At 40.0% G+C, this 20294-nt stretch overlaps 1 protein-coding gene across 1 annotated transcript in view; it reads right to left on the bottom strand.

Moving 5' to 3' along the window:
• sorcs3a (sortilin related VPS10 domain containing receptor 3a) overlaps positions 1–20294 on the bottom strand; it is a 262848-nt gene that overhangs the window by 9239 nt on the left and 233315 nt on the right. Inside the window, exons 19-24 of the mRNA XM_086082047.1 lie at positions 8986–9172; positions 7823–7956; positions 5209–5332; positions 4761–4873; positions 1120–1251; positions 923–1022 (exon numbers count right to left, since the gene is read on the bottom strand). Of these exons, the coding sequence (XP_085938173.1) occupies positions 923–1022; positions 1120–1251; positions 4761–4873; positions 5209–5332; positions 7823–7956; positions 8986–9172 (790 nt within the window). The remainder of the gene's footprint in view (positions 1–922; positions 1023–1119; positions 1252–4760; positions 4874–5208; positions 5333–7822; positions 7957–8985; positions 9173–20294) is intronic.

Genomic DNA, 20294 nt, shown 5'->3' with positions numbered 1-20294 from the left:
TTTGCTCTGAATTGAGAAAATCCTTAGCTTGCCGCTGCTACCCTGGCACCATGACAACGTAAACATTAAAACCATAACTTTTAGAGTGCTGCTATTGGTGGCGGCATTATACTGAACCGTTTCTTCTTGGAAGGGCAGAATGGGAAACATTCTAAACAGATTTTGTATACACACTATTGAGAACATTTATAATAACATTTTGTATTGTTGGAGCCATTGGCAAAAGAGACAACGGAGGCAAGTGGGGTGGCAAGGGATTTAGTATGGGTGGCATCTGCCACCCCTTGCCACGCTGTAAAACTGCATATGCACTCTGGTGGTGGTAAACTATACAAGTAGCCACAACTGCCCTGAGGCAAGCTGATTGAGGCGTAGCTGCCATTTGCGCCTACGGCCATTTCCACGACCAAGAAACATTCGCACCAATCATACACCAGTGTGAGTGGCACTAGAGGCAGTGTGTGTGAAGTGTCTCACCCAAGGATACAACAACACATGACTTGGAGGCAGTGGGAATCCAACAGCTGACTTATTGGTTACTGGGCGACCTACTCTACCTCCTGAGCCACTGCTGCCATTTGACTTCAATATTTGAAAACAAGAAATGTTGATTTATTTATTTATTTTCCAATTCTGAACTCTGCTTTAATTTTCCAGGACATTTTTTTGTATAATTATTCTCAGTTAAACACTTGATTTAAAGATGTTCAGAATTTTCATGCAGGCATTAAAGAGCCTTCACCGTTTTAAATAAACTTTTCTGCCCTGTGTATTTTCAAAGGACGTCTCTTCCTCACTGATGAATTATTTGTCTTGCTGATAAGCTCATGGTTTTACAATAACCAGTGAAGTAAAGTGACGCAAAAAAGAAATAAATGAATGAATTGAAAACAAAAAAAAGAAGCAAGAAAATATCTCTTACCCAGTGTTAGCTGTGTGTTATATACAATCACTCTCACGCCAGGCTTCAGCTCAAACTCCACCAGGTTCTGGTTCAGTGCACTTACAATTATGTTTGAAACCTGTTCAGGAAATGCAGCAATGTTCTTAATTATTTTTAGAACAATATTGTTTGATCTAATTTATTAGCTGGGTATAAAATATATTTGTTACTCATACTTGTTCTAGCTCCTGCTCACTCTTTTTCTTGTCATGTGACTGGTTCTTGTGTGGCAACAGGAAAAGCTCAGCAGCAGTTGGAACTCCAGGGAACACAGCAACCAAAATCTGTTCTTCTGGGAATTCAGCCACCTATAGCAAGAATACATAATACAGACTGTTAACTGTCTTTAAGAAAAGGACACACATTCTATGAAACACAGGCCTTATATTAAATATTGGACAAATGTTTCAACGTAGAACAGCACCAATGTATTTCTTCACATAATTATGGATACTAAACAAACACAAGATAAAACACTCACAATGTTCAACTTTGTTTCTGTCATTGCTTTTATCCTCTTCATATTTTCCCTCCCATTAAAATTATTTTATAAGCTGAACTCATAATAACAATGTAAGAAGAAGTTTTAGTGGTGGTCAATCAGTCTTTTCAAGTCTGTGCCTTTTTTTTTCTATGACGAAGAAAACATCTATTACATTCCTGCCATAGTGATTACGCACACTGCTATAGATGATGTGTGTTTGTTAAAAAAATACAAATAAGTAAATATACCTTTGGGCCCTGCTACAAAGTTGTCTGCAGGCCACTGGAGTAGGGGGACCTGTGCCCCAGTAGAACTTTATGCCTGACAACGCCCCTGAGTTCATAGTTCTTTATCACTACAACCGCACATACAATTTAATATAGATCAGTGTCAGTATGTGGCTATATGACAATGTATCAACAGGCAGCTAAGACATTGTTTAGAGCAATCGACTCCTTCATTAATGGACTCCTTGGCAGAAGTAAACGTGAAATAATTCTGATGATGTTGTCTGTGTCTTAGCTGGAGTTTGGGCTCCCATGTCACACACAGAAAAACATCTGCTGCCACGTCTTTTTTTTCCCCAACAGCTTCTAAACATGCTTTGCAGTGGATTATTTGTTGCTCACTGTCCATGACTGACAAAATGGTGCCTCTTTGGTAAACGACAGGTAGTTCCTCTCTATTTGCAGCCATGGCTGCGTTCAGACTACAGACATGTCTGATTCCGATCAGATTCCTCCTCAAATTAGATTTTTAGGGCTGACTGTCCACAATGTTTTTAGCAAGTGTCCAAATGGGATTTGGCCCTGTTCAAACTGGGCCACATTATTAAACCACCAGGTTACTGTAGCAACTTCAGAAGGAGGCATCGTCCAGCATGTGTAGTGTTTGACGTTACCGCTCAGCACTTCGATTGGCACTCTCTGGTCTATAGCACTGGGTCTTGAGTCTTGTGTAAAGTGACATCACATACAGTCAAAACAGTTTGGTGTGTTTGGAGCTGTTCAGGCTAAGACGTATTTTGTCCAAATGCGATATGAAACTACAAAACTGGATTTCATGTGTTTTGTGACTGTTCAAACTACAAAAGAGTCATCCAGTTTCAATTGGGATTGGCTAAAAATCTAATTTGGACTGGCACTCTGAACAAGGTCTATGTATAGTCAGTGTTAACGGTAGGAAACCAGCTCATCTGCAAAAAAACAACAACAACACAATTACTAATACTACGATAGAAACATACAGTAATTTATTGTGTGCTGATAGTTTGAGGACATTTTTGGAGAAATTGTTGTGAATTAGATAAGATCATATTTTTATGCAGAAACACAGATGATTCCAAATCGTGTCATGGTTGTATGTTTCTTTGGTATTCGCCTGCGTTCCCCTGTCTGAGGCCCCATCAACACGAAAGCCAGTTTCAATGTATCCTAACAAGTTTCTTACCGTTCAGGCCGTTCGTCCACACGATGGCGTGGTTTCGGAGCTTGAAACCGATCACTTTTGAAACCGGGCTCCAGAGTGGAAAGATTTCAAAACGCGCCCCGTACGCGTCCGTCTGGACACCATATGCGGATACTCCTCTAGTGATGATGTAATGGTCGCACCTCTATGACGACGCATTGTCGCCGATTGATGAACGTATGCGACAATTCTCGCGTGACTGCACGCAAGTCGTCAGTCTGTCAACAACAATGGCGGATAGTCATGTCGTAGTCGTTTTGAGCAGCCTCCTAAGCTTGCTTATGCTTTTGTAGCAAAATATTTTGCTTCTTTATTCCCACGTTCAACAAGCGGTGTTGTACTTGAATCACCCGCCATTGTCACTTTTCCTGTGGTTTTTTTTTCCATGTTGTTTTGATACATGCAAAGCCATGTTTGTTCTGTAGATTGCAATAAAGTTAGAAAAAAAAAAGTGTTTGTCTTCTTCGCTGATTCTTTTTCTACGCCTTCCGTTAACTCCCTGTGGCTACGCTACAGCACCACTCCATCCTTGGCATATACATTACAGCCGTTAAACGTCGTCAGCGTCTTCTTTTGGACACACGCAAGTCTTGAAATGCTTCTGTGTGTATGATATTTGTTTGAGGAACGAAGCCGGCTTTGCTTCCATCTGGACGGGGCCTGAGACTCCCCTGACCTGCACCTAATTAGTCCTGATTAGCTTATGTATTTCACCTTTTGTTACAATCTGTCTCGTCGTCAGTTTGTTGCACCTTGTCGTCACGTTCTAGCCTTTCTTACTCCACGTCACTGACTCCAAGTATGCCGTGATCCTCTTTTGATTGTCGACCTTTTCTTCTGCCTCTTGTTTTTGGACTCTGTTGCCTATGCTCACTACCTACTCTTGAAACAAACCTTGCATGTTTATTAAATATGTGTATTTTTGGAACTGTCCTTTTACCTTTGAGTCTTGTATATGGGTCCTGCTTATTGTATTGTTCATGACAGGACAAACTGGCCGAAATAAGGACCAAGCAGACTCAATTGTACAAAGCAGCTTTGACGAGCAGCTTTGTGGCTTCCACTTGAATTTGAGATAAGTGGCCACCGTCAGCACTCGATGAGACAAGTGGGCTCAAAGTTAGATATAGCGTGAGTAGTATAAAAAATGCATTTAAATACTTAAAAATGTAAATAATACTGAATCTACTTTCATTTTATTTTTAAGGAATAAACCTGTCTCGTTTTTGATGATCACTAGTTGTACTATGCTACTGTATTTTAATGTTGGTCATGATGGTGGTACTAGGTGTGAAAACTTTGAGAATCACTGATCTACTGCATTGACAGTTGTTACAAACCCCAATACCAGGCTAATCTTTTGAGAATTCAGATCACCTTGTATACCCTAACAGTTTTTACAGTGGCATATTGTTGCTAGTCAGAAATGTATGTGTAAAATATAGTGATTGCTCTAACATCTTCAACAATTCAGTATGGAAAGTGTACACACACACACACATACAGAGTAAAACATCAATAGGCCCCTTCTAACTTCCACGCTCAGGTGTTAGCAGATCATTTGATACAGTGTGTGTGACTTAAAATTAAGGAATGAGAGCTCATGAGGCAATTTCCTGAGGGAGAAGGGAAGCAGAGGCATCTTCACACCTGTCTGATGATGAATCACAGGGTGGCCTGAGGGTGTTCTTTTACCGCACCAATGACTTCAGAGTAGGTAATGGGGGTTTAGGAAATAATTGAGAAAAAACTAGACAAGTAGTCATGTAGCCAATACAAAGATAGAAAGGAAAGCATATCAAAGACAGAGGGACAGGAAAGGTGGGAGGAAGGGAGGGCATCAGTGAGCAAATGAAAATCACTCACTTGGAGAACAGCCTTTTTAATTACTTTCCCCACATCCTGCCTCCACTCGGATAAATCAGGGTTGAACTCATCCAGATTTGGGGAGAATGATAAAAGAAGAGATTTGAAGAATTCTGTCAAACAGAGCCAGGGAAGAACAGCTTTTAATTCCCTTGAATATAAAGGTGGTGTTCATTTTTAAGTCCTATGACCTTGTCATTTGGTTCTTATTCAGCCTCAGGTTTGTTATATCTCCTGCACTACTTTTTGGCTAAATGCACACACATTACAGCCAGTCAACCTTAATGCAGTACTGCCTGCTGATAATAAATCATCATCTTTTACAGATACTTGCACTCAGATCGCTTAATTCCAGATAAAGGCATACAATATGTACAGGTTATCAGTGTGACTCAGATGGCTGCTATTCATCCAACATTTATGAGTTTTAAGAAAACAATTGACTTACCTCTAACCACTATGGTTTTGGTATCTTGGAATATGAGGTTGGCTGCAGCTACTTGAACTGTGAGAGAATATGTTCCCTCATTGAGAAAAGTGTATGAGACACTCCCATCCAATGTGACCATTGGCTGCACACATATAGAGAGATCACAATCAATAAATCACTGTCAGTATAAAAGTGAAATGGTCATAAAATTGGATCTGATCTTCATCTAAGTAATAATGACAGACAAACAGTCTGCTTAAACTAAGACCACATACACCGTAGTCCAATGAGCCAGTTGAAAAAATAAGTATCAACCCAGATAGCAAAATCTAACTGACACAGGCCAGATTTGCTACGAAGTTCCTCCCACAATCTCAAAAGCGATCTGGTCCAGTGCCTTTTTGAACAATGATCCTGATGTGGTGTGGATTAGTTTCCCAGAACTGCTACGACTCCAGCCAAGAACTGGTCCATAGCAACACAAGATAAATTGAAATACGACCTATATCTGGCCCACAGCCATTAGCCAAAAATTACATCCTGATAAACTTTGGACTAGATGTGGTCACGATATGGCTCTTCGCTTTTGCACATTAGTTCATTCTTTTCAAGGTATTATAATAATAATAATAATGCATCCGATTTATATAGAGCTTTTCTGGACACTCAAAGATGCTTCACATTGATTCATTGTTCATGCACTCACATATTCACACTGGTGGTGGTAAATTACATATGTCGACACAGCTGTATTGGGGATGACTGACAGAAGAGTGGCTGCTAGTGTAAGCCTACCTCCTACCACCACCGAACATTCACAACATCCGTAAACCATTGGCACTGGAGGCAATTTGTGTCAAGTGTCTTGTCCAAGTACACAGCGGTACATGACTTGGACAGAGACCCACAAACAGACAAGGGAAATTGTGGTCTAATGTTTTTAATCGGGCTGCAGCTTTTGATTATTTTAGTATTCGAATACTGAAAATTCTATCAAGTACTCGAGTACTGGGATAAAATATATTTTTGCTTGGATTAAGAGTAATTTAAAGTACACAACAACAAAAAAGACAATTTCCACTTAATGAAAAAAACAATTGATTTCCTTTTTTTCTTTTAATCATAAGTTGTTGTTTTTTAATCAACAGTTAATTTTTTCTAATTGTACACTTACATTTTACGCCAGGGTAGTGGTTGTTCATTTGTGAATTTGAGTTGACCAGTAATAAGGCATTTGATTGCTTTGTGTTACAGGTACAATATATATATATATATATATATATATTGTACCTGTAAATATATGATTTTTTTTTTAAATAATTTTAATATTTAGAATTTTTTTACTATGGACACAATTTCTTGCAGCCAGTCGGGAGTTGTAAACGAGCTGTTTTGTTTCACGTGACATGAATATTGAAAAATGTAACAGTTACCACTGATCTGTATATATGACTGGATAGCCGATATGCCAAGACTTTTGAAGCCGCAAGGCTGCCATATTACTCATCCCAAGAAACGTTTCTCGGCATACGATCCTCTACATTTACAGTATCAAAATTGGAGAACATTTGAGACAGTACTTAGTAGAAACAGCATGATTTATGATGTTTTCAATTTGTTAAACATAAAGAGGACTTCAGACATTTTACAACTTGCCTTAAATACATGTATAAATGATATGCTTGATGATGTTTACAGGAGGAAACTTGTATATTTTTTTAACTTATTCAACAAAAGATGCCTCTGCCAAATCTAAAATTGTTGTGTAAGGAACTGAGCGATAAAAGAAAAAGGGGGTCTTCAAAGCAGCACATACCGTCCACTTGTTAATTTACTTTTTCTTACTTTCCTAAAGAAAGTGCACAAAGTGATCATAGGTTAACAAATTTAAACAAAGTATTTATCATATACTGTTCAGAAACTACAAATATAAAAAAGTATAAAAAATTCTGCCTTCATGGCACTTCTTTTGTGGATTTTTCCAACCTAAATAAACAAAATGTTAAAGGTTATCATGCAGCAAATCTAAAACATAAACCAACATACAAAACAAATTATTTTTCAAGTACAATACTGACTTGGTATCGGTAATATCGATATTTGGATCGATCCGCCCACCACTACGGGGCAGACAGTCGGCCTAGCCACCAGCACCCGCCCGCAGGTTCCCTTTCGCCGCCGTCTCCAGTTTCGCATTCCACTCGCCTCTTCGACTTGTCTTTACTTCATTCCCGCGCCTTGAATCAAATAACATCCGCTTCTTCTTCCTTCCCTTGCATTGGTGAAGTGAGTGGTTAAATTAAAAGTTAACCTGTGCGTCCGCTACGCTAGAGCCTTTTTTCGAGGATTTTCGTACCCGAGATACTCGAGTTACTCGAGTACTCGTTTCACCCCCTAATTTTTAATCATAAGGGGTCTGTGAGCTGTGTTTTGTCTGTCTTTCAACTAGGACTTGTTTTCTGTGGGTGCTCCAGACAATTTAGCTCTTAGGATCACTGGGACACACAAACCTGTCCGCCAAGTTCACGGTGTGGTGTCTCATTTGATATCATTAAAACCAGGCATTTGAAAAGGAATGTGTAGACTTTTAATGGCCACTTTATACACAGTCACCGTAAATTTGTGAAGTTACCTCAGTAGTGTTGCCAAGCCACCAGAAATAGGTGACTGTGCGTGGATGAGTGGGTAGGAGAACTGCTGAGATGTTAACTTCCTTGTGTCTTATGATGACAAAGGGAGCGAGAAGCTGGACATGATCCACAGGACCTAAGAAAAGAAGTGTAAAAGTAAGTAAAATAAAAATAAAATAGATTATTTTGAGGATTTAAAAAAAAGGAGGGAAAAAAAAACGGCCAGTGGCAAAACGAGCATACAGTATATATTGTGCATTGCAAATTTAGGTAAACTCGAAACATTTGTCAGAGCATTATTAACATGGAAGACCTACACATTTTTTTCAGTGTTCCAAATTTCCTTGTTTTGTTAATTATGGATAGTGGAAAGATGTGTGTATGCTCCATCAGTCTGGTCTTGTTTTTTGTGTGTGTGTTTTTTAAAGATCTGCGTTCCTTTCAACTTGTACTTGCAATGTTTTGTTATGCGCCTTTAACATAATTTGCAAAATGATGTAATCTACCAATTCATTTAAACAATTTTAACTAAAGAAATAATGGATTTGTTGGGTCTCTAAGTTATTATTCTTATGGCTTTTTTTTTCAGTACCCTTTGGTCACTGGACGACATTTGAGACATGGGTGAGCTGCAGCCGGGGGTTTTCGTGTCACCATCAAATTTAGAACATGTTCAAAATTTCTTTGCGACAAGAAAAAGGTTTTGAGACTATAAAGAGGGTTTGGAGAGTGTCTTTGCAATGTTTGGCAACACTGAACGAAGCGAAGCCTGCCGAAAAAAGAAAAAAAACTTGCTACGTGCGCGCAATTTCGCAAGGTTGTGCCGCTTAATATTTAGGGAAATCCACTAACACTTAAAACATTTTCAACTGTAAAGAAAAAAGTAATTTATCATAAGTTTTTTAAAATCATTAAAGCATGCTGTTAAGCATTTCACCGCTACTGTATTTTTTTCATCACAATAGCAACTGTTAAATATTTAATGTGTATAACAATTTATTTTAAATGAGCTAAACTAAAAATAGTATAACTACGCAATTCCTCATCTCTCAGTGGGATTCAATTGTTGTTCAATTAGATGATAGTCCAAAGAGCACATCGTTATGTTGTGTGTAATTTTACAAATGTAGCAGTAAACGTACTTTCCGACAATGTGGACACTTACACGTGACATGCAGATAGAGCGTTGTTGTGTCATAACCCAGGGAGTTTTCTGCCAGAGCTGTGACACAAAATATCCCTGCAGACTTGTAGAGATGTTTGATGCCCTCTTCAGCCCAGCTGAGGTTCGAATATGACACGGCTATGCCATCGCCAAAATCTAGTTGGATGTTAGTTCGTAAAGAATCACCCTGAAAGACAGCACAAGGGTAATTTGGGCAAAAATACAATGAGATTATGCTACTGTATGTTATCTTTCTTGTAGAAGGGCGCTATTATATATGCACACTCTCTGGGCACATGTAGTTAGATATTTTAAAAAAACAAGGTAAACATTAGGAAATTAAATACACAATGACTTTTTTGAAAGTGAAATTAAATTAAATTTTTGTGACATTTGATACATTTTGACATGTGCACATCCAGAAGAACAAAACCGTAGGTTATTTTGAAGGACATAGATTTCCTACACAGAGCTGGCTATGCTCTCCATCCCAGAATTAACTTCGCTCTAAGAATCACAGACTTTATAAACCGAAAAGCATGTTAGTGAATAAGCAATTCCCAACCAGGAACATGGCACACTGCAAATGTAATTAAATGCACTTCATAAGCAAATCAGTATTAGCTGAGGTGGATTTGGCTCAGATTCAGTGGACCCAAACGATAACATGTAAAAACGTAGAATTTAAACCTAACAAGATAGCCTAATACAGTATAAACACATATGCACTATTTCTGCTGTGCTACTTAGGGAGTGAAAAATATTCTGTTCTTTTAGATAAAATCTGTGTAATCATGCAGTCATGCTTGTAATTGGCTACAATTGAAGACAAGACTAACTAAGCTTTGTCCTTTGTACAAATTATATCATTTAGGCTTATGTGATTAAATCTAAATTGGCATTGAAAAAAACGGAAAGCCAAAAGGTCAGAGAATGCAAATGAAAAAAAAAGGTTGAAGGATTTCATAATAATATTAAATAAATATATTTAAATTTAACATGATTATGTGTTATAGACTTAATGGTAGCATGATGAAACATGTAGTTAGCACATGCTTGCATGGGTTTTTAAAACAAACAAACAAACAAAAACATTAAGTTTGCTTGAAAATGTAATTGCCCATATTTGAGAATGTGTGCGTAATGCGTATATGGTGCTCTGTATGTGTTTGCAAGTGACTGGCGACCAGTTCAAAGTCTATGGTGGCAGACAGGGATAACGTGCTCCAGCGGTAGAACGTTACAAACTCAGGAATGATTCAAACATTGTAACAAGAAAAAAAATTAAAACTGTTGGCAAACATTTAGTGGACGTTTGCGATCTTGACCAAACCCTCACAAACCCTCATGTGAAATCATCATAGGGGGAAAGTCTTGTTTTTCTGACAAATTTTTTGGAAGAGCTTTGTTTTTTTGTGTAATTTGTTTTTAATTTTCTGTTTTTCTGATTATTTTTTTCTGTTTTACTGCATTTTTATTTCTGTCATTAAAAAATATTAAGAAAAACAGGGGAAGATGCAAGCACAGTTGGTTGTACCTGCTTGGCATTTTTGCCTAACGCACCTCCGACGGTGCCATTGTGCAGGCTGCAGGGTCATCAGCCGGGGACCACCCTTCCCTAATGATTTGCTCCATTATCCCAGGAACATCTCCAGGTAGTGGAGCAGCAATAGGGAGGTCTCCCTACCGCCCCCTGCAGCCTGCTTAGGATTCTTCTTTTCCCCACGCCCTATCTTTTCTTCTGAGCCAGAGCCAAAAGCTCCCTTGCTTGGCCTCCTCTGCGAGGTCATGAAGAATCTCTTCCTGTTGGCTCCTTTGACTCCAAGTGTTTTCAGGAGTCGCTGTGTATATGCCCCGGTGAAGCCCCTACACCCGACCTCCACTGGGAAGGGCAGTGCTGAGCTGTCATTCCTGGCCTGGTAAACTGGATCCACCTTGGGGCTGTGGGTGGCTTCTTCCTGTTTACTTGCTGCCTGCGAGCCTCCAGGGACTCCGCTAGCTTGCGCAGGATCTTGTCATGCCGCCATCTGTATCTTCCCTGCGACAGTGCCATCTTGCAGCCAGAAAGGATGTGTTTCAGGCTTGAAACTGGAGCGTTGTAAAAATGGCAGGGTTCTTCTGTGCCGAACCGGGAGAGAAGATTCCAGGGACTGGGTAGCATGTCATAGGTAGCCCTAATCCGGAAGCTCAGCCTTGCCTGGGGAGTTCGCCACATGTCGGCCTAGGTGATGGTTCTATTAATCACAACCTCCCAAGTAGTCCATCTGCCTTGCTGTTGCTGGCTCAACGCTGTGATCTTGTAGGTTTCCTCCTCCATCTTGGCGACTTCTGAGATTACCATAGCTTTCCTCTCCTTCTTGGTGGCTTTGGACCAGTTTTTTGGCACTGCTCCCCATCTGCCTGGCTGTGTGAAGCAGACAACTTCCTGATGCTTCAGCCGCTCTACGACCTGGTCTACTGCTTTGGATGCATTTCACTTCCGTCCTGTGCGAATCTGAGGATTGACAGCTTGAATTTTTGGGTCCGGAGAGTCTCTCAACTCAAAGAGGAGCCTCACCTTCTCCTTTTTGTACCCCAGATTGATGGACTGCAGTGGCAGCTGCAGGGTGTTTCTCCCAAAGAGTGCCGTGGTGGAGAGGCATCGAGGGAGACCGAGCCACATTCGGATGCAATTATTGGCCTTTGCCTCCAACTTCAGGACCATTGCCATGGTGATGTCGCTCAGTTTTAAAGGCCACATTAGGCGGTGGTACAGGGTAAACTGATAGCACCACACCTTGACACTGGTCGATCTTGCGCAGGCCGTCCTGGAGTTGGGTTGTGGCAGCTGAAGCCATGCTGGTGTCAGTGAGGTCGGCCATGTACGTCCTGTCGAGGCTTCTCACAGGTTCTTCTACTTTTATTTCAGGGGGATTCGTTCACCAGCCACAGTGAATACGATGTTGTCATTCCTGAGCCCCTTTCAGATTGAAAGGCTGCGAGACTGTGGTGGCTTAATCTTCATGCAAGCCCAGGCTGGTAGCTCTTCCAGCCGCTTGAGAATTCTAGCTGTACAAGCTGCTGTTTGGAGGTGGGTGGTAATGTCATCCATGTAGCACCGCATAGCTGGTAGTCTTTGGCCTGTCGGAGATCTAATCCTTCTGACCATCTGTCTTCCGCCGATCAGGAGGATCTCAAATGCTGCTGTAAAGAGGATGGGAGAGATGGAGCATCCCATTGCTATTCACTTCTCGAGCCGGTGCGAGTCGGTTGCAATTTCTCGAGTTGTGTAGCAAACATGCAGGTTGTTGAAGTAGTTTGCTATTAGGTTCTGGATGCATGTTGGTACGTGGAAGAAGTCAAGGGCGTACATGATGAGCTGGTGGAGAACTGAGCCGAAAGCATTTGCCAGATCCAGCTACAACTACATGCAGGTCTGTTTTGCTTTGCTTGGCTGTCTGGATTTGCTCCCAAATTGCCGCTGCATGTTCCACGCAGCCAGGGAACCCTGGGACTCTTGCCTTTTGGCAGCTAGTGTCGATATACTTGTTCGGCCAAGAGGTAGCTTGTCATCCGTCTGGCTAAGACGGAGAAAAATATATTCCCCTCCACGTCCAACAGATCAATGCCTCTGAATTGGCTGAGGTTTTGGGAGACTTTCTCCTTCGGGATGAAAGTGGTGACTGCTTTGCACCAGGCCGATGGAATGGCCTCCGCTTTCCAAGCTGCAACCATAAGCCTCCATAGCGCCTTCAGGAGCCCAGGGCAGTTCTTAAATACTTTATAAGGCACTCCATTTGGCCCGGGTGTTGATGCCGATCTTGCGCGTTCGATTACTTGTTTCACTTCCGCCCATCTGGGTGGGGACTTGTTGAACTCTGCGGAGGGCTCAGGTGGGTGGGGTATGTGGCCTGAGGATCCAAGGGGTTTGGCTCTCAGATTGTCACTCAGCTGGTCTTTAATGTATTGCTCCAGCTCCTGCTTGGTAACCTGTAGCGTTCCGGTCTTTTTCTCCTGCAGGAGGCTGCGAGCATATGTGAAGGGGTCCCGGAAGAAGCATGTCCTTGCCTTCTCCCTGCGGCTTCTCCGCTTCTTTATCCTTTCAGCTCTCCTCAAGCCTTTCCTTGATCTTGTTCCAGAGGTCCTTCAAGCCCTCTTTTTCCTCAGCCTCGGCTCTCCCCCATGACTTTCTCAGGAGGCGTCGCTCTTTTACCAGCTGGAAAATTCCCTTTCTGGCCTTCCGCTTTGTTTGGTAACGTGCCTCCTTAGTGGTTTGTCTCCGAATTGATTTCTCCCTTCCTCCTGGATGAGATGGCCGAGGATGTACAGTTTGGAGGTTGGGTTCCCCTTTAGGTCGTTCTGAAGGGTGGTGCATATGCTCTCATCAAAGTTTTTCCATGCTTCCCTGTCGCTGGCTGTTGGCCACATGAATTGGGGTTTCTGTACATGCTTACCTGGAGGTACTCTTACATACTCAGTGATTGTGATGTTCCTCTCCTGCTGTGGGGTGTTCTGCTGCTCCATGCGTGATGTGCTCTTCTCCTGCAGTGGGGTGTTCTGCTGCTGCTGTGGGCTCTGCCCGGAAGCCTGGTGTTCCTCTTCCGTTCCAACCGCAATGTCGGGTTCACTAGCTCTGTGATGCTCAACCTGGCTGTGAGGCCTCTTTGTCTGACCTGCTAACGCAGTGCAAGCTTGCGACTGGCTGTTGCCAACATACTTTGTCTTCCCTTGGTGGATGCGTAAGTTGTTACTTTACTCCATCCACAGCAGCAATGTCTCTGGATCCTTTTGTTCCTTTCCATATGGTTCGTTACCGTGTTATCCGTCCTTGTTGGTCCATCTTCCATCCCGCTTCTCGGAGGACCAATGGACTATTTTCCTCTTGACTTGCTTGTAGTTAGCTTGGGTGTCCAGAAATCTGGAGTGGGTAACTAGCCCTTCTACCCCTGGTGCGGTCTTTCACGCCGTCAGCCAAACTTCCCCGGCAGCCCTCCAATCTTTCCTGGATGCCAACTGCTCTGTTCACAGTAGTCACTGGCAGACCAGAGAAACCAGATGCAAGCACAGGTAGTTGTACCTGCTTGGCATTTCTGCCTGACGCGTCTCCGACGGTGCAATTGTGCAGGCTGCAGGTTCAACTGCCGGGAACCACCCTTCACTGATGTTTCGCTCCATTAGCCCCGGAACATCTCCAGGTGGTGGAGCAGCGATAGAGATGTCTCCCTACCGCCCCCTGCAGCCTGCTTAAACATTAAACATATATCATTTTATTTAAACAGAAAAAAATATTACGAAAAACAAAAAACAGAGAGCACCAGCTTCTGTTTTTCTGAGTAATTTATTATTATTTTTCCCTCTGAACTCTAAGTGACTTGTGGCAGACACTTTCCCGCATGCTTCCGTAGAAAGCTTGTTGAAAAATGTATTAGCTTACTTAACTCATGCTGATCGATTGACATGTTCGTATACTTACCTTCACTGAGCCAGTAAGTAGCTGCGTTTCCATTACAGTTTTTCGCAAAAATAAACGCAAGATTGTACTATTTCGATAAAGTACAATTTCAACTTGTCGGTGTTTCCATTGAAGAGCATTTAGCTTCTGAGGCGCAATTCTCGTAATGTCCCGTCTCACGAGATCTCGCAGTTCTGTAGGAGGTGTTCATGATGATTGCGGAAGATGGACGCACGAGGTTGTTAAGATTACTTTAAAAACATATCTCTCTCCTCATCGGGCAGGCTTGGGCATTTAGTGTTGTGTGTGTGTGTGTTTATGACTTGTATTATGGTGCGGACAGATGGATTTCAACGAGCACATGCACCGTATGTCGCTCGATTGCTTGTTGCCCGGGGTAACGGTCATTTCTCATGCAACAATATGGAACATGCATTGAACAGCGGCATCGCTTTGTCCTTGAAAAAAACTTGTTATCCCCTCAGGAGGCAGCTCCGACACGAAAGCGCGTCTCTCGTACTTCCTACTTCCTTCATCTGTGACCGGGCGGGTGTCACATGACTACAGGGAATGCGCAAAACGAGTTTCCATTATACTTTTGCGAAATACTTCTTATTCGACACGTCTCAAAGATCCCCTCATGAGAGCGTAAAAACTTTTTCGAAAATCATGTGTTTCCATTACCTGCTTGATTTCGCGCAACCTGCCAAATTACTCAAAAAAACAGCACCAGTTTTTTAAACTTTTTTTATAATTGCCGCCCAACCCGTGTTTTTCTGAATATTTTGTTCCCAATTTTTATGAGTAATTTTAGCTGTTATTCTGAATATTTCCCCTCCCCCTGTTTTTGGGAATATTTTTTTTTTATGACAGAAAAAAATATTCAGAAAAAAAAAGCTCCACCCCAAAAAACAGGAGGGTGTTTCCCCCCAAGTGAATGCAATACGCTTCCTCCAAGGGTTACATGAGATAAATAAATTTCAAAAGTAGCATCCATGCAGTATTTTGTGCACGTGTGTGGTTTGGTTGAGTGTTCTGCGGCTATTTCATGTCCCCTTTGTCTAAAGAATGATGTCAAAAATATATGACACTGGAGGCATCGTTAAGAAGTGTGATAAAATCAGATGCAAAGTGTGGCGCCTCTGATGTCACTTTGCTCCTCATTGTCCAATGATGTGAATGATAGCGTAAAAAAAAAGAAAAGTGCATTGTTTTTGTTAATATACTTTGTAATTTACAAAAGATGTCCAACAACGCACCAGACACTACAGTGGACAGCTATTGAAACGTTTTCTCCTATATAAATTAATATTTTTGCCACAGTTGGCCATTAGCCACTCTAGTGGATACTAGTGTAGTTTTGACATACACTTCCATCCAGTGGTCAACGTTTGTAAGTGCAAAAAAAGATACTGACAACAAGATGGCAGACAGAAGTTCAGATTTGACGTGCAAGGAAGGTGTCTATTCCTTCTATTCCAGGGACATTAAGCAACAACTAAGGAGTAATATAATTGTTAAAACATCCAAGTATTGATTTTGTAATTTGAGGAAATGGCAATTACATTTAAAAGCTAAATTGAACTTTGGACATCATTAGTTGAATTGTGACTACAACTTAATGTTGCTGTAACTTTGTTGCTTTTGAAAATACTTAATCTGCAGTAAAAACATGTTTTTATTTTTTTGTGCTTTAAATCATCATTTAACTTTCATTATTGCAATATTTTATGGATTTTAGTCCTCATATGAGAGTAAGGATTCAGGGGCCTCATGTACTAAGACTTGCGTGGCTTTCATACTAAAACACGCCGTACGTCCATATCCAGAAAACGTTGCACACTTAAAAAAATCCAGATGTAGAATCTGTGCGTACGTACAAATCCAAGCATATTCCTTTCATACATCTCAATCAAGGCCTTGCGGGTGGGAATGATTACGATGCATGATAAGATAATCACATTATAAAGCATGAGGCACGAATTAAAAAAAAAAACTATGTGAGCTGGAGACATTTGTAAACAAAGTCGAGGCCCGAAAAAAGATTTTTGGCAGGCTGTCTTCGGAAGTCAATAACAACCTCCGTGATGAAAGTGCCGTTGGAGTATTACGGCCATCGCCGGCTGAATGCTGAAGGGGCATCAAATTGTAATCGTGGAGGCTTCAAGTTAAATTTAATGCAATAATATAAGACAACCCTCCACCGCCGCTGATACCGGATGAATGACGTGTTTAAGGAGCATCGATCTGATTGTGATCGTGGAGGTTTAAACTTGGAAGACGCGCACATGGTTTCCAGAGAAAAGAAAATTACTATCTGCATTTGATAAAAAGTTCATTTTTTGGGGGGGGGTAAAGGTTTTTGCAGTACTTTGAAATATGTTAAAAATATGTGAACACAATGTTAAAAATCAAAAATACATTTTCTTTAGTGTTTACATTATTTCTTGTTATTTATTATTTTCTTACAAACATATTTCATCACTTGCTCAAATGCACGTTATCCACCCTAGTGGACATGTCACCAACTCCTTGAAAAATCAATGTTTAAAAAAAATTAAGGTGTTAATTTTTTTTCATGCCTATAGACTAATAAAACAGTTGAGAAAAAAATCCTGATGTAGGTTATCATAATTTGTGCATGGAAGGGTTAATTTTATGTCCACTGACACTGAAGAATGTCATCTCTCAAACCAATACTCTAATGCTGCTAGTTCTTACAAAGTTAAGGCGTTAACTAATTGATTAATCACAAAAAAATATTGCATTAATCATGAATTAACGCAGATTAATAACACTATTAATTTGGACTATATATTATCCTTTAGCGTGACAGTGGATGGCTACGTTAATATAATTATTAATAATATATAATATATAATTAAATGCATTAAAGTAAAGCAAATAATAAATGTTTGCGTATTACATTTAAAATATTTGTTCATGTCAAAATACTGGGGTCATTTTTTTTCCCATTTTAAATTATGCACGTAATTAACTGAACAGAAAAAGAGGAGGATGAGCATGTGCAGTGGATCAAAAAAAGTTGAAAACGTCCTCATAACATTAAATATCAAAATAATTAACACATAACCGGTGCTCTTCAAATTTGGTGGGGAAAAAATTACAATGAAAAAGCCTTTTTAAATAAGTGATTAATCATGATTAATCAAAATTGTAAGATGTGATTAATCTGATTACAAAATTTAATCATTTGACAGCTCTTTCAAACGCAAGGCGAAACATCACTTTGCCTCGCATTTGATCACGTTGGATGGCGGGATACTACAAATGTAGCCACTTCATTTACACATTTGAAATGTATGAACCACGTTAGTCAATCAGGTGGCCGGTGGTTGTGGTAAAACCTTTGGTAATGCTAAATCCCCTTGCTATCTTTGTTCACCTTTCAATAGCTGTAAAGAAGTAAATATATTCACCAGATGCGCCAACTTCCTCAGCCACCAGTCTCCAAGTCTGCTCGTTTTTGGCTTGGTCCTGTTATTGGAAGCTGGCTGATACATACGTTTGATAATCCTATACTCTATTTTTGCAACACTGACTCTTATTCATCATGTACAAAGCAACTTGGAGGCTGGGCATGGCGCCCTATGGCTCATGGCGACGGATGTGCCTCACACCACAAAAAAATATTATTTTAATTTGTGTACCAGGCTTTAAGTTGAAATGTGGTGCCATCTATACATGTCAATGCAAATTATGTAGCTCATATTTTAACTGAGGATTCTCCTGCTATTGTGACTGTGAAACTGGATCAGCATGTTCATCGACTATTTCCTTTGGGGAAAATTACAATAGATCTGACAAAGTAACTGCGGAACAGCTCCCAAATGTAACTGATGTGTAAATCACAGAACAGGCAGACAAGAGTTATAAAATGTTCAAAAATGTACCAGAATCACACATAGGAATTAACCGAGAGGGACCAACTGCCGCATGATTGTAATCAGTACAAAGAGGCTTTAGAAGACTGAACGGGATATCTTATCTTGCATTCACCTTGTCCATCAAGGTTTTTCATCATTTTGTTTAACCTTTCATAATTTAGTTTTCCTATATCTGAGCAAGAACTCAATATAATATTAATAATATCCAACAGTAGTGTAGAACATTTATTTTATGTAAACCAAATCAAATTAATTGTTTGGAATAGTGAGGTTAATTTGGTGTAGACTGAAAAATTTAAGTTTAACATCTAAACAACATGAATAGGAAACAAGATTCAGTTCCATTAAAAAATAAGAAGAATTTCCAAATATTTGCACATTGATCTAGGGAAGATAGAAAAATAGCTATATTTTTAACAAAATATTTTTTAGGATATGTTCTTTTAATGATTTTTGTTGTAATCATTTCATTTCATCAACTTTTTAATTTGTATTATACAAACTCATTAATCATCACTTATCATCAGATCTCCTGACCTATGTTTGTCCTTGGCATTTCTTCATACTGTAGCATGCTGTTGTGTTAGAGACTGTATCTAAAGTTTTCCAACAGTAAGCCTTTAAGGAGGCTCTCTCAATATTCAACAATTGTACTTACAGTCTATATATAGGTCACAGAGTGTACCACAAAAACAACACACCAAATTTCATTGCATGCCGTTTTTTAACATTTGACTGCTTGGTCAATGTCCCAAGTTTTTACGTAGATGGACCTCAAGTTTTGGAAAATGAAACAGTATATACTATATACAGTATATACTATCAGAGGTGGGCACTTCGGTCAGTAGTCAATTCCCAACACTGACACTTCGCCCAGTGTTTTCACATTTTCAGCGAATACTTTATGGCGCGAAGCCTTACAAAAATTCACAGAATGAGAAGGACCGTCTAACGAGTGATGGAAGTTCCTAACTGCCAGTTGCTGTCCAAGCATCCATATTACCGTTTTTTAGCGTAGTCTAAATTTTAAAGTTTCTCCACGTACACAATAAACGCATGATGTTACATCTAAAGACAGAGGGCGGGAAATGCAAACCCAAATCCAGAACAAAAAATATTGGTCTTGCATGAGTATCCATTGTATGGTGCATCAGATGACACTTTTCAAAAATAAATACGCCTATAGTCATGAATTTGAGGTCACGTTATCTCAGTGCTTGGAGCAATTGCTTGCCACCATGGAGAACCTGGGTTCAAATCCTGCTTGGACCACATTTTAGTACATTCGATGGTTCAATACCAATATCATATAAAGGAAATGGATTATAATTTCTCTGAAATGATTAAACCTCACCTTCTTTTTTTTATTTATCATTCATCTACAATTGATAATTTGTCATTTTTACCAAATTTGTCTTTCATTATCCTTTTTTTAACACGTTATACTAATTAGTTTAATTTAATTTTCAATGACACGTTCACTCTGGCATTCAGCAAGACATCCTTCTCACTACCATTTCACAACACTTCAATGATAACATCAAGTCCGGTGAAGCTTAGACCGGTAACCAGGAGGCAATGGTTAAAATCCCACCTTAAACAGATTGCATTTCAAGTTCTCTTTTTATTCATTTATCACTTAACTACAATAACAAAAATTTAATTTTCACAACATTCATCATTCAATTTACTTCATAAGCACATGCATTGAAATCTTAGAATTCAGCTAACAGCATTCAGCTTTTCAGCAATTTCAGCCAAAATATGTATTTGTCTAGTTAAAAGGTGTTTGAGTCATAAATGGTCAATAAAAAGGCTATTGTAAAGATATCTTTGGACAAATGGGCTATCTAGAGCAGCTTTAAATATGACTCTAAATCAACAACAAAATGGCCATACAATACAATACACTAAAATGCCTGAAAAAAAATTGTGGGGTGTTTCGGAAGTTTTTTCTCTTTTGTTTAAAT

The sequence above is a fragment of the Leptonotus elevatus genome, chromosome 8 (assembly GCF_054856555.1).
Source record: "Leptonotus elevatus isolate MCC_2025b chromosome 8, RoL_Lele_1.0, whole genome shotgun sequence".
Taxonomy (NCBI): domain Eukaryota; kingdom Metazoa; phylum Chordata; class Actinopteri; order Syngnathiformes; family Syngnathidae; genus Leptonotus; species Leptonotus elevatus.
The sequence above is the reverse complement of the archived record's forward strand: the minus strand, read 5'-3'. Positions and strand labels throughout refer to the sequence as shown.